We start from the raw sequence: 20,204 nt of genomic DNA, 5'->3' as shown, positions 1-20,204 counted from the left end.
AAATGCCTGGGCACTGGAGCTTGCTGAGATCCCTTGCACTTGGTAAAAGCCTCAATAAAATAGGATTTGTTCCAGTTGTTTACTGAGGGTTAAGAGGAGCGGCCGGGGCAGGAAGAGAACGGCAAAGCCGACAGCTGCCTGGCAGGGGCTCAAATGCAGCTTAGCATTTTTCACCATTCTGACTGGCACACAATGCTCTCTTTAACTCCCAGCCATCTAAATATTCAGGGACGTATAAAGAGATGGCTGACACTGCAGCCGACTTAAGACACAGCTCAGCTGGCCAAGATTGCACCTATAGTCTCTTGGCTGAAGCTTTCCATGAAGGCTTTCCTCACAGAGACTCAATCATAGATCCCATGTGACTAAACGGTGATTTGTGCATGTGCCACTAGATGGCAAACTAGCTTCATCACAGATTTTGCACATGGTGGGGGACAGAGCCAATGAGGCAACTGTAAGCTCTCTATGAGAGTGGATAGATGTCCTCAATGCATGAATGTATGATGTGTGTTGGGTAACATCCCTAATTAGGCAGTCTGGCAATTAGGCACTGAATACCGTATAGGAGATTTTTTTTGTAGAGGGCTTACAACGATGAGAGAAGAAGGTAATAGACGAGAGCAAGAAGCTGTGTGAGAGTGTGAGAGAGTGACAATAATTTTCATACCGCATTATGCCTCTTTTCAACCGCCACACAATACAAAAGGGGACACAGGTGGCATTACAAGGGTCTCCAGTCATAGAACGCAGCATATCATTGTGTGGAATAACCATTATAGAGCTATTTCCACCAACATTAAAATCCCACTACCACACAGTATGCAAACACTAGAGGCAAAGGCAAACACGGGAAATGCAGACAGCGGATGTCTATGGAAACTAAGCCAAGGAAGTCCCAAGGGAGCCTCAGAAGAGCTCTTTACAACAGCCACGTCTCTACCACATCTTCAGCGATGAGTTTTAAGAGCTCATTGACTTTAACAACTCCTAAGGAGAGGAAAGAGGGCTGATGATATTATCGGAATTTGCATTTTTATGTGGTGAAGACGATAAATCTATATTAAACCATGAGCTCAATCCACACCTATCAGCCGAATATCTTTGCAGTGTTCCCATGCAAGCTGGGTGCCTGGTGCACTGGCTCCTCACAAGGCCGGCGCTGCCTCTTGAATGTTCTCATCTCCTAATGGATGCTGTTATTAGTCTTGGCTCTTAGAAATTTCACAGTCTCATCTGGACTTTTTGGCCGTATTATTCATCCGGAGCAGATTGCTCCCGTCCTATGTTTACAGATACAGAGTGTTTCATTAATGCATTATCCAACAAGTGAATGGGAGAGGCTGAAAATCTACTTTCAATAAAACCCTGGTTCATTTTACAAACCAAATATTTGAGTTCAGAGAGAATACACTGTGCAAAGATCCACAGGGCGCTCACTCCGGGTACTGTAGCCCTTGGCGAGTCTTATGCTTCATATCACTCACCACGCATAACAGATTACACTAAGGTCCCACACACTACCATCTGTATAATATCAGGCCACTGTAAATGGGCTGCACCCTGGCATGCCATTAAAGTGGACACAGATGAATGTATCTAAATTGGTCGCGGGCAGGATGAGAGTGTGAAGTATCAGAATATAGATGGCAGACTGTAGCAATGTGCTGTAAGTGATGCAGCCTCCCACTACCGCGCCTCTGTGTTCTGCAGCGTTCAGGGCTACACCGCCCCCTCCCCGTCCAGCCTCCTTTCCCCATGCACTCTGAGCTCTCTCTGTCCTCCTCCCTCCCCTTGGCCGAGGAAACGACACACATAGATAGAGCTTACTCGGGGGGCACGCTTCAATCCAAGCATCTTGGATCCAAAATGCCATTTTGAAGGTACTGACATTCTCAGAAACTCTGTCCCCTCCTTAAAGGGACAGGTCACCCCCAAAATCAAAAATACATACTTTTCTCTCATGCGTGTTACATATAGATTTTTTTGGTTACTGGACTACATGTGCCAACCGTACCACACCAAGAAGGAAGCGTCCTACTCATGGATTAGAGGCTCTTGCTTGTGGGACTGGATGTAAACATTAATGGTGTCCTCAGCTAATTAAGCTAGCTTAGTTATCCTCCTTTTAATGAGTAGATGCTAGCTTACTTTGTGGTGATCATTTGGTAGAAAGAAAATAGTTCCTACATAAAACTGCTCACAACAAGACCAACCAAGAAATGATTTCTGGAAATACTATTGTTTTTTGGCGCTTTGAGCACCACAAGCTGAGTGCCATGTAGTTCTATTATATTTGATAGAAGACAGACATCTACACTTGCTATCTCCAAAACTCTGCAACTCACACCAAAACGATCTAGAAGGCGCTAGAATAGCGCTACAGGTGAGGAGAAAAATATGTATTTGTACTCCACTCTGTCCCTTTAAACTGACCTACAATGCCCAGGAGAGTGTCTTTGTACATTACTAGACTGTTTGGAGCCAGAGAAAATCCCATTGTTTGGATGACTGAAGCCAACGGTGTAGACCACGATACCTAGGACAGTCACCAAGGCCAGTCACCTCCTGTCCACTGACATAACTCAAGGAGTCGAGTGAATTCAGTTCAGCTGACCCTATCTGACACATGACACTCCATTAGTGTTGCTATGACCTGGCAGACACTGAGACAACATCTGAAAATGTTGGAGAGGTATTAGACACAGGCCAAGGGGATGCCAGGCCCTGATGAATTCTGACACTGGAGCGGCACGGACGCGTCTACTACTCGCAGTGTCCTCGTTGCGTGGTGCAGCTCTGTCTCCTGAGAAAGTCGCGAGGTTGTAGACGTGCAAACGAGGGGCCGAGTCCTGGCCAACTATATCAAGCCCATCTAATGCTCAGAGGATGTGTTGACCTAAATTACCCCTTGTTGAACATCAGCTTTTTACACGTACACACACATCGACTTACCGACACGCACACACAGTGACTATAAAAGCCAGTGAACAATGTGCAATCAAACTGGCCCTCTCAAAGTCTTGCCCCCTGTATTCGTCCCTGTAATTAATTGGCCAATTAATGTGTGTTTATTCTAGACACCCATGGATGTAGCCATACTGGGGGCTCTCTGGGAAAGACGAGAGTCAGACAGATAAATCAAAGCTCTGTGCATCTGTCCTTGCATGCGCCAAACGCTTCCCCCTGTAACCCTCCTCTTTCCCAACTGGGCCCAAATGTGAGACCTTTTCAGAGCCAATCAGGTCAAATCTTTGTTCCATCCCTCCTCCCAATGCACTTGACATTGACAAGATTAATTGCCTTGTGCACTGGGCAAAAGTGTTACCTCCTGGTGTAATACAGGTGTCAAAAGCGTGGCTCTCTGGATTCCCTCAATGTGAATTTGGACAGAGAGCGAGAGAGAGGGAGGGCGGGAGGGAGGAGAATAACCTATCCCATTCTGTTCAACAAAGGGTTAACAAATCCTCCCCCTGCTTGTAAAAATCGCACAGGGTGTAAATCTTGCCATAAAATCTCAGCTGTGAGCCCTGCTGACCTGTAAATTCTTCTCTCCGTGCTACTCTGCCATTGAGCTTTGCCGGGTTGGGCCAAAACTGTAACTACATATCTGCATCACGCTACCGTATTTAAACGCTGCTTTAAAGACACAGACCATCAACGATGACCACCAACTGTGTCTCAATGGTTAAACATAGGTGCTACATGTATGTGTACATGTACAGTAATATACTGTATGTCCAAATGAGTTACTGTGTTTCATTCCAGTTTGTAATCATGCTTAAACAGATTTATAAAAATGAATAAAAAGATGTTCATGTTTCAAGGTGACACATCTCTGCCAAACAAGGTAGCCTTAATTAAATGAACAACCATGATCTATCATTTCTGTCTTCAATGTAAAATATATTAATACATATGTCGGGTATATTAAACAGATCAGTAGCATATCAGATCAAAGTCAGTTACAGCCATATATCTTGTAAGCTGGCTCCTGTTAAAAAAGCCTTTTTAGGAAAAATTAATTCATCAATATAGCTGTGTGCTGAGCTGGACAACAAAAAGCTCTAATTAGATAGCTGGTGCAATTTTATGCATTTACTGTATCACCCAAATCAGCGGCAGCCTCCCGTGGAGAACTTCTGGCAGGAAGGCTGGTATTCTCACCAGGGACTCGTTACTTAATAATCTCGCCCTGCAGGTGCTCTGGTAGAGGTCAACAGTCTGTTACACTTGCATCGCTGTTCATGTCTGCCTCCACCTATGGAGCGGGGAGCCGCTGCCAAATGTTCCAGTCCCCGCAAAACCCAACCATAACTCCTTCCCCTATCACTGTCACTGGCTGCTTTGGTCTCTGCAGACACACAGACTGATCCAAATGATCCTGAGCCAAGCCCATCAGATATAATATGAATATTATATATACTGTGGTAGCTCAATTATCTCAAAACAACATTTGCTGGGTCCTGTAGAGGAGAGGCATCTAAATTCCAGTTACGGCATACATTTGGCTTTCAGAGACAGCATACTTTTTCCAACCAAATTGGGTTAAATGACAAAAGCTATTAACTGTGCGATGAGGATACATAGATTGAGTTTTAAAGTAGATGAATGTTATTGTATCTGAACTGACACTAATGTTTTGACCTGCCCTTGCATTATGCCTTCCAGTAGATGGTACCAGTATGATATTGGTGCCTCACTAAAAGGATTCCTCGCTCTGTATGGTTCACACACGTGTACAGTACACATTTAAATATGGTCAAGTCAAGCGCACACACAAGTGGTTGTGCTGTCAGTTGAAACAGGAGGTGAACGGCGGTCTTGAACAGTGGTCTCCCTCCGTTATACCACCACTATCCCCTCCTCCTTCTCCTCCTGATAAGAAAGTCAGCTCAAATACATGTAATTGGAACGTAATATGACGCATATTGTACAAATGTTTTATTATAAATTGAATGCATCCATGCTTTATTCTGGCGACTAGGCTGCCAATGGACAGACAACCTTTAAGTCATGTGTTAGCTCAAGGGTGAAGGGCGCAAATATGGAGGAAAATATTCCTGCTGCGCCGCTGGTCAGGACTTAAAGACAGCTGTCTCAGTCCTTCAGCACAGAGATGGAATGGAAAATGTAAACACCACTATCACTTCCAAAAGACAGCAATTACCTCCTTCTTCTCTGGAAATGTGGACCAGTCCAGAGAGACCAGTCCGAGAAAAGACAGATGATCTTTTCAACTGTTTTGACAGATTATATCTGTGCCACTTTAAAGTGCCAGGGCAGCTGTTGTAGACGTTAGTTGCATTGTTTCAAATTTTTTGACACAACTGAGGAACTGAAAGTGTGTCTGCGCTGCAATTACTGACATGCAATTGATCTGGGACTATCACATGATCTGAAGTGTTGACAGCTGACGAACGTGATGTGACCGCAGTGAAAATTCTGAGATGCAGACTCGTAGCATTTTACAAATAACAATCTTTCCCGTTTAATCGAGGGGAGTCTCTTCACTCAGACACTGTCTTCCACTTAACAACCAACAAGTGAACACGATGTTTACACCTAAGCTGTCTCTGGTTTCATTCAGCATCCGGGCAGAAGGATTTCATGCCTAAGCAAGTCTCATGACTTTACTCATGTGCACTTCAAAATAAAAAGTAAACCGATATAAGGCTCCATGCTGCTGCAGGACAAATGCATTAAAGCCACTTTTAGAGGAAACTTGCCTGCATCTATCAACACATCTCTGTGAAGAAAACTAATTTCATTACAATCTAATAACTGTAGTTCAACAACAAAAGTTTTCACAATAGATTTATGAACATAATCACTTGGAAATAAATAATTAACAATTTTCTGGACACTGCAATTAGTAACCATGGTGGGTCTACTGTATAAATGCTGAGAGGGGAGCTGATTCAGCAAAGGAGGGATATCCTATTAGTAAAATCAAAGTCCTGCCATATGTCAGCACTCCACTCTATAATGTTTCCTCAACAGTTACTAATAATCTGGGTGCACGGGATATTATTCAGTGACAAAATAATTAAAAGTCTCTCTTTCAATGCCTTTTCCCTACACGAGGTCATCTCAAGCAACGGTCTCTGGGCCTTTACACCTTTATCATGACTTTTGTCCTCGCTTATCTCCTTGACATATGAGGCAGGCATCTCATGTGGCACAGTGTCATCCACCCACATCCCCAGCTGAGGTACGCGGACGAATATCTCTATGAGTCATTTTACAAGAGAGAGATACTGGAGACAATGAGAAGGCAGTCAATGGAGAATGTCACCTTCTGCCTGATTGTAAATTCTGTGTAGCTTCAAAGATTACAGAGCTGAGCTACTCTTCAGCTACCAATCTATATAATTTCAACTGTGCCAACTACTTCACTCTCCAAGCAAACTAACTAACTAAATAAATAACCAACTAACCAGATTTAAATAAATAAATGAATAAATCAGTGAGAGGATCTACACTGCATAATTCATTTGAAGAGAACACATCCGCAGACAGAGCAGTTGCAATGTTGTGCTTCCTCTAGGGCTTGTTGGAGTTTCATCATCTCTGTACTTGCACAGCTATGTCTAATAAGAACAAACATTGTGCAGCACATCTGTCAGACATGTGCATTTTCTAAAGCGGGACACAAGGAATCCTTGACACAGTGGAGGCCTGTAGCTTACTTAAGGGGGTTTTCAAATGCTTTGCGTTTGCACTATTTGCATTCTGCAAAATGCATCAAAGAAAAAGTGCATCGTTTATCAAGAGAAAAATATATTCATAATGCTTATGCAATGTTCCTGATACGTATAATTAAAGAAAATGTCTGTCCATTATGTATGATACCATCACATAACTTCAATAGCAAACCAAGTGGATCAACATTTGTCAGTGACTTATATTTAGCAGGGACTTATTTTCCTATACAGGTGCATTTATACAGCTAATAAGGCTTAATGTGGTGGATTAAAACCCCAAGACCCACCTTGTAATGGGGGATTTCTTAAGGTGATTATTTATTAATCCACAGGAACCTACTACTATAGAAGGGATGAACCCATGTCTGCACTGAACCCACTCACAGCCCTGAGCCAACTATCGAAGCAGAGTATGCTGGGAAGACTTGGCACGACATGAATAAACCGAGCTTGCCGCGGTGTTCCTGTATATTTTGGCTGTAAGGAGGCAGTGTGCATTGACCAAGATAGGTATTCAGTCCTATTTTCAGCATGCACAGTTACGTCATTTGGTACTTTCTGCATTGCTTTCTGCCACCAAATCCCACATCATTTTTGTATGCATGCAGGACTTTTTATTATACAGTCCCTCATATTTGTAGACGGCTGTCAGGCGGTCACTTCTCTGCACTGCATACCTAACACTTGGCTTACAAATGACTACACTGAAAACTGAAAATTCCAAGGTTGTTCCCTTCAGCATTCATATCTTTCGCCTGCTCGACCTGTGTACTGCATTGACAACACAGAGCTTCACACATTGTTACAGCGCCTGATGAAAATTTTAGCACGTTGTTGCTTTTACTAGTGCTCCCCATATTCTTTCCTGATCTGCCGTAATGTACCTCTGAATCCCAAAGTCCTACTCTCTACCTGCCATTCTGTGTCCATGCCATCCATAATAGATAAAACCAAGCCATTCACATTACTATTAATGGCAATGCGTAATGTGGGGGCAATACAGACCCATAAATTCCTGGACATGGCTGGACTGGCCCTTATCTTACACCCTGATGAAGTGAACTGATCATCCATCAAGGTAATAAGATCAAATCAAGATTCTATGAATGTTAGACATGGGGTCACAGAAGGGGGTTGGGTGCCTGCCCTTGATATCCTCTCTTGCATATGTTGCTTTAAGCTCCAGAGAATGATCAGTGCAAAAGGCATCATTCCTCCTCTCCTCACTACAATGTCCTCCACGTCTCCTTGAAGTAAATCTAAATAGCTTAGAGTGGTTGTATTTTGCTTAACAATAAATTGAAGTAGACAGTGTGAAAGATGGTCTAGCTTGAATCTAAGGCCTTGTGAAAGCTTTCCACTCCCGGCTATCATATGAAGGTTGCAGAGTGGTCAGTCTACGTCAAGATACCCCGCATCATTGCTACAGCAGATGTATAACCAATGAGTTGCGAGCATGGACAAGAGTTGCTAATTGGGTGAGAGTCTCTTGCTGTATCAGCTGGCCACTAGCTAGCCCCTGATAATGATACATGTCCACCTCCCTAAAATAGGCCGTCAAACTGCAGAAACACAGGTTGGTCAACAACTTGGAGGCCACATGTGACTCCTCGAGCTAAGAATAAGCAGAAACCTTAGCACATTAACAGTCACCATGAAGTCAGCCAGTCATCAAAGACAGAGTATTAATAGATCAGCACTGTGTCTTCAGCAACAACAACAGCAGAAAGTCTGAAGTGACCAGTTTGAAGCCCTAAGGTAGTTTTACCTACAAAGTCTTCAAAGAACTACTGTGGAAGAAATATAATGATATATAGGAAACCGAGAAGCCACAACATCAAACGTAGAGTGACTTTCTATTTCCTCAAAACCAATTATGATTGAAAGATTCATCATAAAACTTCCAGAAGAAGAGTGCACACCATAATTGATGCCTCTGACTCTCACTCAGTCTGACACTCCATCCCTGCTTAAGTCAGGTTAGGTATAAGTTGACTAATGAGGTAGAGCCACAACATCATAAAAAGAAAAAAAACAAACATCTGCACGAGCCTCTGAGCTCATTCTTGTTGACCGTGAATACATTCCCTGAAAATAGATTCTCCGACTTCACTGCATTGTGAGAAATTATCCATCAAGAGATACAACCGATGATAGGTCATAAATTGTTAATGCTATTGGAACAAGTTTTGAGTTTGAATGTAATCACACACAGAAGGGCGGAATTTTTGAGATACTTGTGTCCAGATGTCTCGAGTATTGTGCATCATCACGGCTCTTGCTTTCTCTGAAAAGAACATTTGCCTGACCTACTTATGGCTGCTCAACCTGCTATATATTTTATACTTCACTGCAGCGGAGCCAAATGTTTTCTTGCTGTTTTATGACCATTCTCTGTGAGACAAACAGGACTGCTCGGCCGCCTGAAGAGCCTATTTTGGATTGCAGTGTCGCAGGCGAAGGTATTCACACCAAGTCAATTAAGCGGGACACAAAAGGACACTCTCTCCACCTGTCCTTGAACACTGCCTCTCAGCTGTGATGTCAAGGAACAATAACACTCTTGCTGATGGCCAATCCTCAGCCCACCACAATGTTAGCATGTGTACTTGTTGCTAATGAGCGAAATTTGTTAACAGTGGAATAACCATTAACCATAGTTTCATTAACCATAAGTTCAGCATTTATTAAAGGTGCACTATGTAGTTTTAGGGAAGAAATTCTAAGCAGAAGAGAAAGATCTTTTGTGCCTGAACGAACAAAACAAACAAACGCTCTTTGTTTTCATGACTGAATAAACAAACTGACCTTAAAGGACAACACAGTTTCATACTGCTTTACTTTGTTTATATTTGCCAGAACCTGCCACCTTTCTAGATTCAAACTGTTCTGGGAACCTTATTTTCCTTTCCAAAACTACATAGTGCCTCTTTAATGATGGTTATTATGAAGTGATACCATACTTAAACATGATCTCCTGGAATTTTGCATTAGATCCTACAAAGAGTTTCAATATACAACACTATGAACAGAAGCAGAAAGTATTATATGTGGTGGACATTCATATTGCTTTAGACCTCCATGCCAAAGTGACAACAGTGTGTTAAAGAAGAAGGCGGGTCCTGGGTTACACAGCATATTACTTATTTTAACTATTATATCTTTAGCAAGTATTAAAGACACTGCTATAACATATAAGACCGTCTCCATGACATAATGCTAAACGTTAACAGTGGAATATTGCAAATTGCAGTTAAATTAATTAAAATATTGGTTCAGAAGCTGCAGTATGAATCTCATATCTAGCTTGATAGAGGATGAGTGCTTAAATAAATAGAAGTAGTGGAATGTAACTAAGTACATTTACTTAAGTACTGTAGTTTAGTACAATTTATAGGTACTTGTACATAACTTGAGTATTTCTTTGTCATTTTCTACTAGTTTTTTCTCTCCACTACATTTCAGAGGGAAATACTGTACTTTTTACACACTGCATTTATTATTTCACAAATATACTTGCTAGTTACTTTTCAGATCAATATTTCATACATACAGTATACAATCCACATAGACAAGGTCTGTTTTCACTTGAGCTAGAAAAAATATCAGTCGGGCTCTGTAACATACCGTAACAGACTATAAATTCTGAGTCTCTGTAATGAAAAATGTGTTATGAAGATAAGATAAGATAAGCTAAAATATGCTATAGCTTGACTTTGTGAACTATGAGTAAAGAAGGGGATTAGTAATTGTATGATACAAAAACACAGTTACGCAGAGTCATGAGCAGTATTTGCTGGCAGCAATAAAAGTGTAACACACACACACAAAAAAAAATTAGACACATTATAGACATGACCTTCATAGACAGTGTCACCACCACTACATTACAAATCCTGCCACATGTACTCTTGACCACAGTTATTACAGTCAGACGTGACATATAAATAAATGTGGAGTAATGTTTCAGTTGATTCAGTCACGGACATTGTCCCGATCCCAAATCAAGCTGGCCTTGTAGGAAACTGAATACTGTCCACCTCTGTCACCCAGCCGGACTTAATCATGTGTGCTGCCAGTCACACTGTGAGTGTGTGTGACCCCTTGACCATGAAGCCCATTCATTAATTGTCACACAACAAGCCCACACCTCCCCTCCTCTCTCTGGGGGTCCACAGATCATCTCTGCCTCCCCCCAAAACAACAACAGCCGCTCAGCTGCTGTTTGGCCTTTCCCTAGGCCAGGTCTTCGCAGTCAGTAAGACCACGAGCCAGGCCTCACAACTGTTGGTGGACTGTTTGTGTTTACTCACCCTTTTGCCCTCTTTGCCTGGTTCCCCTGGCTGACCTGGCACCCCGGCCAATCCCTGTGGAAAGGACATGTATCATACTGAATTGGGTGCTACATTCATGTGCATTGCAGGAAGAGATTATGGCGTGCTGCTTGTCAAGAAAATATTGCAGACAGATGTTTGTGCCACATGTTCTCAGCAGACCAGTGGATAACTAGTGGGCTTATTTGCACTGATAGGAAACACAGCATTAGCTTAGTTAAAATTGCATGAATAGATGGAAAGGAGTATTCTCACTCATGAACAGTTTCTAGGTGACTTCTCCACAACCCCCTTAATAGGCAATTTGCAGCCTTGGTTGATCGGAGCTTCATTCCATTATCCTGCACAGTATCTTAATCTAATCAAGGAATATGCTGAGTCCGGGTTTTGTTTTCAAGTTCTTGTGCGAGGATATGCTTATGGTGCTTCGGTAATTGCTTGCTGAACCTAAGAGTTGTCCCTGATTGCCTGCAAACACATCACATGCACTTTGTCCGACAAGAAAACAGATGAAATTATTAGATACTTTACTAAGATGTGGGGATTAATTTGTTACCTTCTCTCCTTTGTCACCTCGAGGGCCCTGTATGTGACGAAGAAAGATTAATGTTTACAAAAAACCACTCTCAAGAATACAGACTGTTTAATATTTTTAGTGAATACAATATCAATCAAAGTACCTGATCCCCTTTGAGACAGTCCTTGTCAGCCTAGGAATCAAACAAAGAAACAAGACATGTCAGTCAGTATGAGAACATGACTCCTACGAATCATATATGGTATAACAATACAGTTGCCAGTACAATACAATACAATGCCAGTTATAGGCAAGCAACACAATTGGTCATGAGGTAATTATCCTTGGCAGCCATGACATGGAGAGAAGTTAGGGCATGGCTATTACAACTCCCCAGACACCCTGCTGGTCACTCTCAGGAAAGGGCAGACAGAGTCGTCTGTCCACCAGGCCAACAGAACGGACACAAGGCCACATGAAACATCTCGGCTTTCAAATACAAGCAGAATAATTGGTGTCCCATTACAATTGGCATCCAAAAGTCAAACGCTGTAGACTTTTCTTGGAAACAGCTGTAGAGGTGGACATTCACAGCAAATGTCTTCCACATCCGTCAGAACAAACAACACAAAACCAATTTAACAAGGAGGCTGACAACCCTCAGATATTTGCAGCTGTATCTATAAAAGAATGACAGCTCTGACCTGTGACACCCTAAATAAAACATGCCTTAGTGTCCCTGCTAATAAATCAATTATTCATGTACAACCGTATGTCTTTTGTCAGCTTGTGAGCACAGAGTTTTGACCTTGAGTAACGAGCAATACAATGCAAATCCACGAGCAGCAGGTCTACACTACTTTAATAGCTTCCTCCCAACATTTTCCGCTCACACGCACCGACCAATTTACTGGCATGTTGTGAGAAAGTTTGCTAAAACTGTTGTTCGCTGGTCAGGGAGAGATTGTTATTTCACTTGTCCTTACAACATTAGCATTGCAGAATAGTAAACGGATGGCCACATGTTGTGTGGGTATCATGGGCACTTTGGTGACATAAAAGGGGCGAGCCAGAAGCAGCGGGGGCACATTTTTTGTGTCACTCCAGTGCTGATTAAATCTGGCAGGCTGATACCCTCATGATGTGTACATAATTAGCCAGTATACCTTTAATCTCCAGTAGCCGTCAACTCCCGGCCTACAATGCATTGAGAGTATGTGTGTTTGCATCTAAAAACTAAATGTGTTGATATGCAAGCATCTGCGAGTACATGTATCTACTGTCTGCTGACATATGTATCTTCAAATTGTGTGTGCACTGGAACAATTGTGGGTTATGTTCTCTGTCCTCTGCATTTTACAGGAAACAACACCAGCACAGCCAGTCCAATTATACGATCGAAAAACCTAAAGCATGGTGTAGCTCTTCCAGGGTGTAAATGCAAGGATGTCTGCAGGGACATCCACCAACCCAATAAGTGCATGTTCGCCCATGTAGGATACAGCCGGCGACTACTTGTCAACCTCCACCCCCACCGCGAGGCTCTGAGCCCCATTCTTCTCTGCCTGGCTGCCCATCCCTATCCTTTCTGGGCAGAGTGAGGATACCCACTGAGCCCTGTCTATCTGCTCCTTGTTTGACCCATTCCCAGGCGATGGTAATGTGACACAGAGGCTGCTCACCTGAGTGCCTCACTCTCCATCTCTGCGGGCCACGTTTTAACACTGTGTGTGTGCAGCGCCTGGTGGGCCAAAAAGGCTGTGATATTTACAAAAGCTCAGTCCAGCCATTTCAGGTCACACCTGTGTGGGTACATTTCAACACTTCTAGCGCTTCTGAATGTCCTCACATATACAGATAGCATAATGAGATGTAAATCAAATAGTGTGAACTTACAGGCTGCCCCGGAGCTCCAGGTACACCTGCATCCCCCTGTGAAAGAAGATAATAATTAGTGAAAGCTCCTAAAACTTCAGTCGATAACATCTTGGCTAAGGCTAAATCAATACAATATATTCTTGACTTTCAAACATCTAGCCCTAAAGGCCAGCCATTGTGTTTGATATAAAAACTGAAGGTCAGGTAATACAAGATTTACCATGCATAGCAGCAATATTCCGACATATGCACTGTGCGCTATAGAAGGCCATTAACTGGTATTTACAATATGTCTTGAAATGAAGCCTGACTGATGACTTTAACGCTGTCCGACAACTGGCAGGTGGGCTGGTGCTATTAAATGTGACAGGCCTTAAAATAAACACAGCCGTACTATATCATGTAAAAGCTCTGCAGTATTAACAATGGACAGGTATGATAACATTGTTTGGTGACTGTGACATACAGGCAGCCGGGAAAAGTCATATAAGGGAAGAAGTTGATGTCTTTTGACGCCAGCTTAACCCAGTGTAAGCAATGATCTCACATGCTTTTTTACTGCCGCTCTTGTTTTTGGTCTGTTCAGATAAAACTCATGCATCAATGTCCAATATTTTTGCAGTTTTCACCCACAAACCCAATGTTACTTCATAAAGCACTGAGTTGAGAATCAGTGGACTTTACAGTCGGCAATACCCTTTTTATCAGATGTGGATGAAAGGAGAAAAAAAGAGAGGAAGGGGGTGGGGGATATGTGTAGTTCATATCCATTTTGTTGTCTAAATGAATGTCACAGCTAAAATATGCCTGCTATGGGATATTCAGGGGACTCATTACTTTATGCTTCCAAATCTCCCTCCCTCTGTCAGTTTCAATACAAACAAACCTTCTCTCCACCCCCACCCGCACCCTCCCATCCGGAAAATAGGATAAAATACCCTGTGATTCTCTGTTGTCTTCACAGAAACACACAGACCTCATTATAACTTCAAGGCTGGCAGACAGAGCGTTGCACCTACAATTATGTGGTGAGTTCTTCCAAAAGACAACAACAACAACAACAACGAAGAAGGCCCCAGTACGGGAGGAAAAATAAAAAAGAGGGGGAGATATGGCAACTAATTACAGGGGAAAAGACATTTCATCTCATACATGGAAAAATAATCCCACTGTGGGATGAATAGGAGAGAAAAACTTTAAAAAGACCAATATTTTCTGCATTGCAACAAGAGTTAATCTAATTCATGTCAGTGATGTCAGTGAATAGACTTTAAAGGGGCTGCAGATAAGAACAAGGTTTTGCATCAAGCTCCTCTGCAGCACTTCGATCTTGTCTTAAATCCCGAGCTTATGAAACCAGTCATCTTGCTGTATAGGACACATAACTGTTTTGTTTGTTATAGTTAAGACCAAAAGTCAAATATTTTCTAAAGCAAGAGTCCCTGCAGAGTCCCCAAACAAGATGGCAACAGAATGCAATCCACTTTTTTTGCTGCAGGCTTTAGTCCCATAAAAAAAAAAACTGTTTAGAGAGGGCAAGATAAAGGGATTTTGTCGGGTATGTCTATTACAAACAGCTCTCCCTATGAATATACAAATACTCTGCAAATACAGTGAGAGGGACATTTTCTCTAAGCCGAGATAAAAACTACTCTATATGACCATCAATATGGTTTTGCTAAGTTATGACGGCAATAACAGCATTCTTTGGCTGGCCATGTTTGGAGCAGCAATCACAGCAGCACTTCAAACAGATGAGCAAACCCGTTACTGAGACTGGGATTACAGTTTATGAGGGTCAAGCAGAGATAGAAGTATCTATTCTCATTAAAAAAAAGAAGAAACCAAAACAATTACAGTGTCAGTTTGTCCAGGCCAGCATGAATGGCAGACTCACTCACTTTGTTTCCTTTAGGACCAACTGGACCAAGTGGCCCTTGGTCACCTTTCAGACCCTGGGAACAAAAATATACAATACAATTGAGTATATTTCTTTTCATTGATGAATGACGGATAAAAATGTTAAAGGAATAAGCCAGCATGTGTTACTGTATGTCAGTGTGTTGACACTCAGTAGACAAGTATCTCATGCAGGTGTGAGATTCTCATGCCTGTCACAACCAGTCGATGAGAAAGGAGCAGATAATGTCAATCATTAGACACTGCATGCGCCGCAGTGCTGAGAGATTAACAATCAGCTGGTTACACAGTCTCTACCCCCAGCCTCTCCTCTGTTTTCCCTCACTGCACTTGCGTCTCAGCAAGGACTGTGATTGTCATTGCTTTAACACCTTGAAGCAAATGACCTGGGGATGGAATTGAACTACTCGAGCTTGGGGCAAAGTCAAGCCTCTCGGCGGTGAAAGAAGAAGGACAGCTGAGATGAGGAGTGATAGCTGATGAATGAGGCTTGACACATATTGACAGGCTAAATTTGCAGCAAGCCTTGTTAGGTGTGACACATTTGGGCCAGTAGCAGCATCTCTTTGAAATAGGTTAGAGGGGGGAACAGGAAAGATGGGTAGCGTGAGCGGTCTGTAAAATGACTCAGAAACACAATAATTTGTCATGGTTAAATTTAGAGTTAGAAAGGCTATTAATAGTGAATTATATATCTGCAGAAGATGATTACCTACCTTTATCACATTAAGTCTGGCTCCACCAGAGACGTGACTAATTCATCGCCTATTCCCTGCAAGCCTTGTGTTAAACACCACCATTCAGAAAACAGAAGCCACGGTAATACTGGTGTAAAATAATTGCCCCTATGGTGACGCCGGATAATACAGCTCGCCTATAAGTTGCACTCAGAGTGACATGATTGTGACATGATTTTATGAGATTGTTTCACTTTATGTGGGCCCTCAGCCCACGCACACCGTCAATAATAGGGCAGCTGTCTCATATCTGAACACGAGAGCCCAATTCTTTATTTAAATCGACAGCCTAACCACTTTACTGGGGCAATCTGACACAAGGGGATCCAGAAGCAGTTATTACCAGAGCTGCGGCAGAAATGAAGTAGCACCAGAGTGCAAGGCTCATGTGATAACAAGGACGTAAACAACTTCAGCTTCTGTCGATTGCGGAAGAGTATTTGATTAATCTTGTGAGGTTTTATCCACCGTTTTTTTTTTTGAGGACATTTTGTCTTGTTGTTATGGTGAGAAGGGGCCCATAGTATAAACATGTTTTCTTACTGTGATCCTTCGCAGTCATTATGTGCTTTTTCAGAACACAAGGCTCTTCCATTCACAGCTTTGTGGTCGATTTTTTGTAAACCACACTACTACGCATTGTTCACTTCAGCCATATAGAATAGAGCTAAGAATCATATATGAACTCACGAGACGCTGCGCGTACTGTTGTAATCAGGAAGCAGATCGTATACTCTTGTTGCTTGTAGTTACAGAAAATATAAGGTTATAAGGTTACTAAGATAATTTATTATCATTTTTTAAAACGCAAGGGTTTAAAAAAAACTAGTTATGAGACTTTTGTGCTGCAGATTCAAATTTATTTTATAGATACTATAATCTATCAACTGTCAATCAACTATCAATGTGGGCTTGTGTCTTTCTAAATATAAACAATATAACATCCATTCTGTTAGTGTACAAACTCAAATACTCAAGTATAATAAGACATACTCCAAGTTCACATTAGGCAGTGATGCCAGATACACTGTTTGTGTCTGAGAACATTTTTCTAAAAATCTCAGTTTCTGCCCATCCAAATGTAGCCACTAACAACAGAGTTTCTGAATATCAACCCCTTGGAAGAAGTTTTCAAAAAATGTCAATTTTCAGTGACCTGAAACAGCGTGTACATGTGTACAAGAGGCCAAAATGCATAAAAAAAGCTTTAATATGAGAAACATCGTGTACTTTTGGAGAGGGCCTGAGATTCCTCCCATACTTTCAACCTAGAGTATGAAAAGAAGTCATGATTTTTACAGCGGGAAATGTGAGAATTAGAAATGAGGTTGTCTAGAACAGCATGAAATCTAAATTATTCTAGTCTATACTTTTCAAAGAAACAGTAATATCTGATATAGTATCTGATTCAAAACAAAAGACAGGTCATATTGGTGCAATGATACAAACCTGTAACCAAGAGCACAAGTAATTGGATTTATGGATCAATTATTGTGTCATTGACCTAAAGTTCAGGGCTGAGCAGGACTGTTCTGTCAATCCAACACTAAGACAGTCCCGCAAGATTTCCAACTATCAACATGCACTCCTGTAAAATGTCATGAAACTCTTTATCCCTTCCTGTTCTGTTCACTCCTGATGCCTGATTATTCACGTTGCAGCCCTTCAGCACAAAGTCATACGTAATTCTAGACCATAAGCGAGCATCTATCTTATAGTATATCTAAACTCAATATATGTTGTATATTGGCATGTTTCAAGTCTCGTATCTCTTTTTAGTGTTGTTTGAATTCATATGCCTTTAATTTACCTGAAATGGACCTCGAAAAACACACAAAATAAAAAAAAATGAGGTTCTTTATCACACTGGACTATACGGTTTGTACATATAAATTACAATGACTAAATAATATTGTTACTATGTAGGATTTTGTTATGAATCATCAATATTTAAGGTAATGTTTTATATCACTGTTGCAAAATTCCCCTCCCCAGCTTCCTCTACTGCAGGCTGCAGACACACAAGACAATATGTTTACAGAAGAGTTGACAGGGAGCTGCCATAATTCAAACTGAATAATGCAACTGGAACTGTGCAAGGTGGTGAGTTATTTTTTTCCCGTGGCACATGTCCTTATCAGAAACCAAATTCAGGTCAGTCAGAAGCTCGGTCAATCAAAAAGTCACTCTCTCACCATATATTGAATTGCACACCCTGTTTTACAGCGAGCTTCGCAGATCATCTGTGTGCCGCGAGAAATGTTTCCAGCTGGTAAATATTTTAATTACAGTCAACAAAGCAAGTTTTCCATAAAAGATTCAGAATTTATCAAGTTTGCCAAAATGCTAACTGTGCACTCTCTCAGTTCCTGCTCAGTGATGCTCACTTTCCCATGAGTCTTTGTAGTTGTTAATTTAGTATGACATAAGGTACTTTGGCAGAAAAAGGACTTTTGATATAAACTTCATTGTGGGATTATTCAGATGATTCCCAGACTGCAGCGTTGTCAGTTACAGGACCTGTGGAGCTGCACAGCATCTGGACTTGTCTGTAGCGATGTACATAACAGCAAAAAGGGCAATTAAACTGAGCTCTAACTTTTTTTGGCGGAGGCTTTTGGCATTCTTGCAAACTTTGCACTAAATCTTCCTCCGGCACACACAAAATGAACACAATTAACCAGTTTTTCTCTAATTGTCTAATTTGCCCAAAGTCGTTTCAGAGTCGGTGCTTTGATTATTTGCACTACAGTTTTTGGTATTCAGTATTAAGGCATAAACAATTTCTTGTTATAATAAAGACTACATATCATAGATTTATTTTGTTAAAAATAAAGCTGATATCTTTTAGTTTTTAAATAATTTTTGAGAAAGAAAGAAAGAAAGAAAGAAAGAAAGAAAGAAAGAAAGAAAGAAAGAAAGAAAGAAAGAAAGAAAGCTGTTTCAATAATATACAGGTAATTCTCCTCAGGTCAAGACTCTGCTGTCCACTTACATCTGAAGGAGAAAAATCATTCCTTTGAGGACAACAGTGTAATCATCTTGGCCAGAGAAGACAGATGATTTGAAAGAGGAGTAAAAGAATCCATCTATGTCAAACTGGAACGACCGTCTTTGAACAGAGGAGGTGGCCAGCAACACTACCTATCACCCACCTACAATGCAGTAATGAGTTCCCTCCCCAGACAGCTTAACAACCATTCACACCTAGGCTCACCTAGCCCTAACAACCCACATGAAGGCTGGTTGGTCAACAACCCACAAGTGGCCCGAACGACTCTGAAACTCAGAGCTCACACGTGTCCTTAATGACTCTGTAGGGACACTCCCACACAGAGTTTAAAAGCCTGCAACTCCAGTGAGTTAGAACTGAAGAAGCCTCTTGGACGAGAGGTGAAACGTCTTCAAGAAAATGAAACACGACCAGTTGCCTACGATACAGCACTTATAATTACCATGACCTGGATGACTGAGAACCTTCATCAACCATATACAGTAATAATTAACTTGCAATTATTTTGTTCTCATTACAGAAAAAGGTTTCAATTTAATAAGTGACCCCCTCTGGTGGAACAGAAGTTGAAGGCAATAAAAAAATAACTGTATCTAATAAAAACGAACACATAACAAGTTTAGTCCCAAAGCACTGAACAAAGATATTTATTCATTTTTTTTTTTTTGCTAAAACTCATTGGTTGTCATTGCTGCAGCCAAGTGTAAACTGCCAGGTTTTTTTTTAGGCTTTTTTTACTGTCACTGCTGGAAATTGTTCCAGAACTCTATCTAATACTGCTTCTCTCTATTCTCCAAAACCTCCAGCTATGGGGACTTTTAAAAGTCTTTCTAATGGACCTGTTCAAGTAAAATTAATTGTTGGAAAGAGCATGGTATCAGTTAAATAGCTAAACTAAATGTCTACATTTGTTGGAGTAGAAAGGGAACAGATATACAGTAATTATATTTGAGTTATGTCAAATAGCTGTTTTAAAGCCCGCACCATGTATCCACGCATGTAATAGTGACAAGGAATTTCTGAGAACCCATTTACATTTTGTAAAATGATGATTTAATTATCAAAACCTAGGCACTGTAATGTCATTGTAATGTATAC

At 41.4% G+C, this 20,204-nt stretch overlaps 1 protein-coding gene across 1 annotated transcript in view; it reads right to left on the bottom strand.

Moving 5' to 3' along the window:
- Positions 1–20,204, bottom strand: part of LOC141009710 (uncharacterized) — a 102,957-nt gene that overhangs the window by 54,179 nt on the left and 28,574 nt on the right. Inside the window, exons 10-12 of the mRNA XM_073482400.1 lie at positions 11,722–11,751; positions 11,598–11,624; positions 11,021–11,074 (exon numbers count right to left, since the gene is read on the bottom strand). Coding sequence (XP_073338501.1) covers positions 11,021–11,074; positions 11,598–11,624; positions 11,722–11,751 — 111 coding nt within the window. The remainder of the gene's footprint in view (positions 1–11,020; positions 11,075–11,597; positions 11,625–11,721; positions 11,752–20,204) is intronic.

This window comes from Pagrus major, chromosome 15 (genome assembly GCF_040436345.1).
Source record: "Pagrus major chromosome 15, Pma_NU_1.0".
Lineage (NCBI taxonomy): Eukaryota > Metazoa > Chordata > Actinopteri > Spariformes > Sparidae > Pagrus > Pagrus major.
Note: the sequence above shows the minus strand (reverse complement) of the source record. Positions and strands in the feature narration are given on the sequence as shown.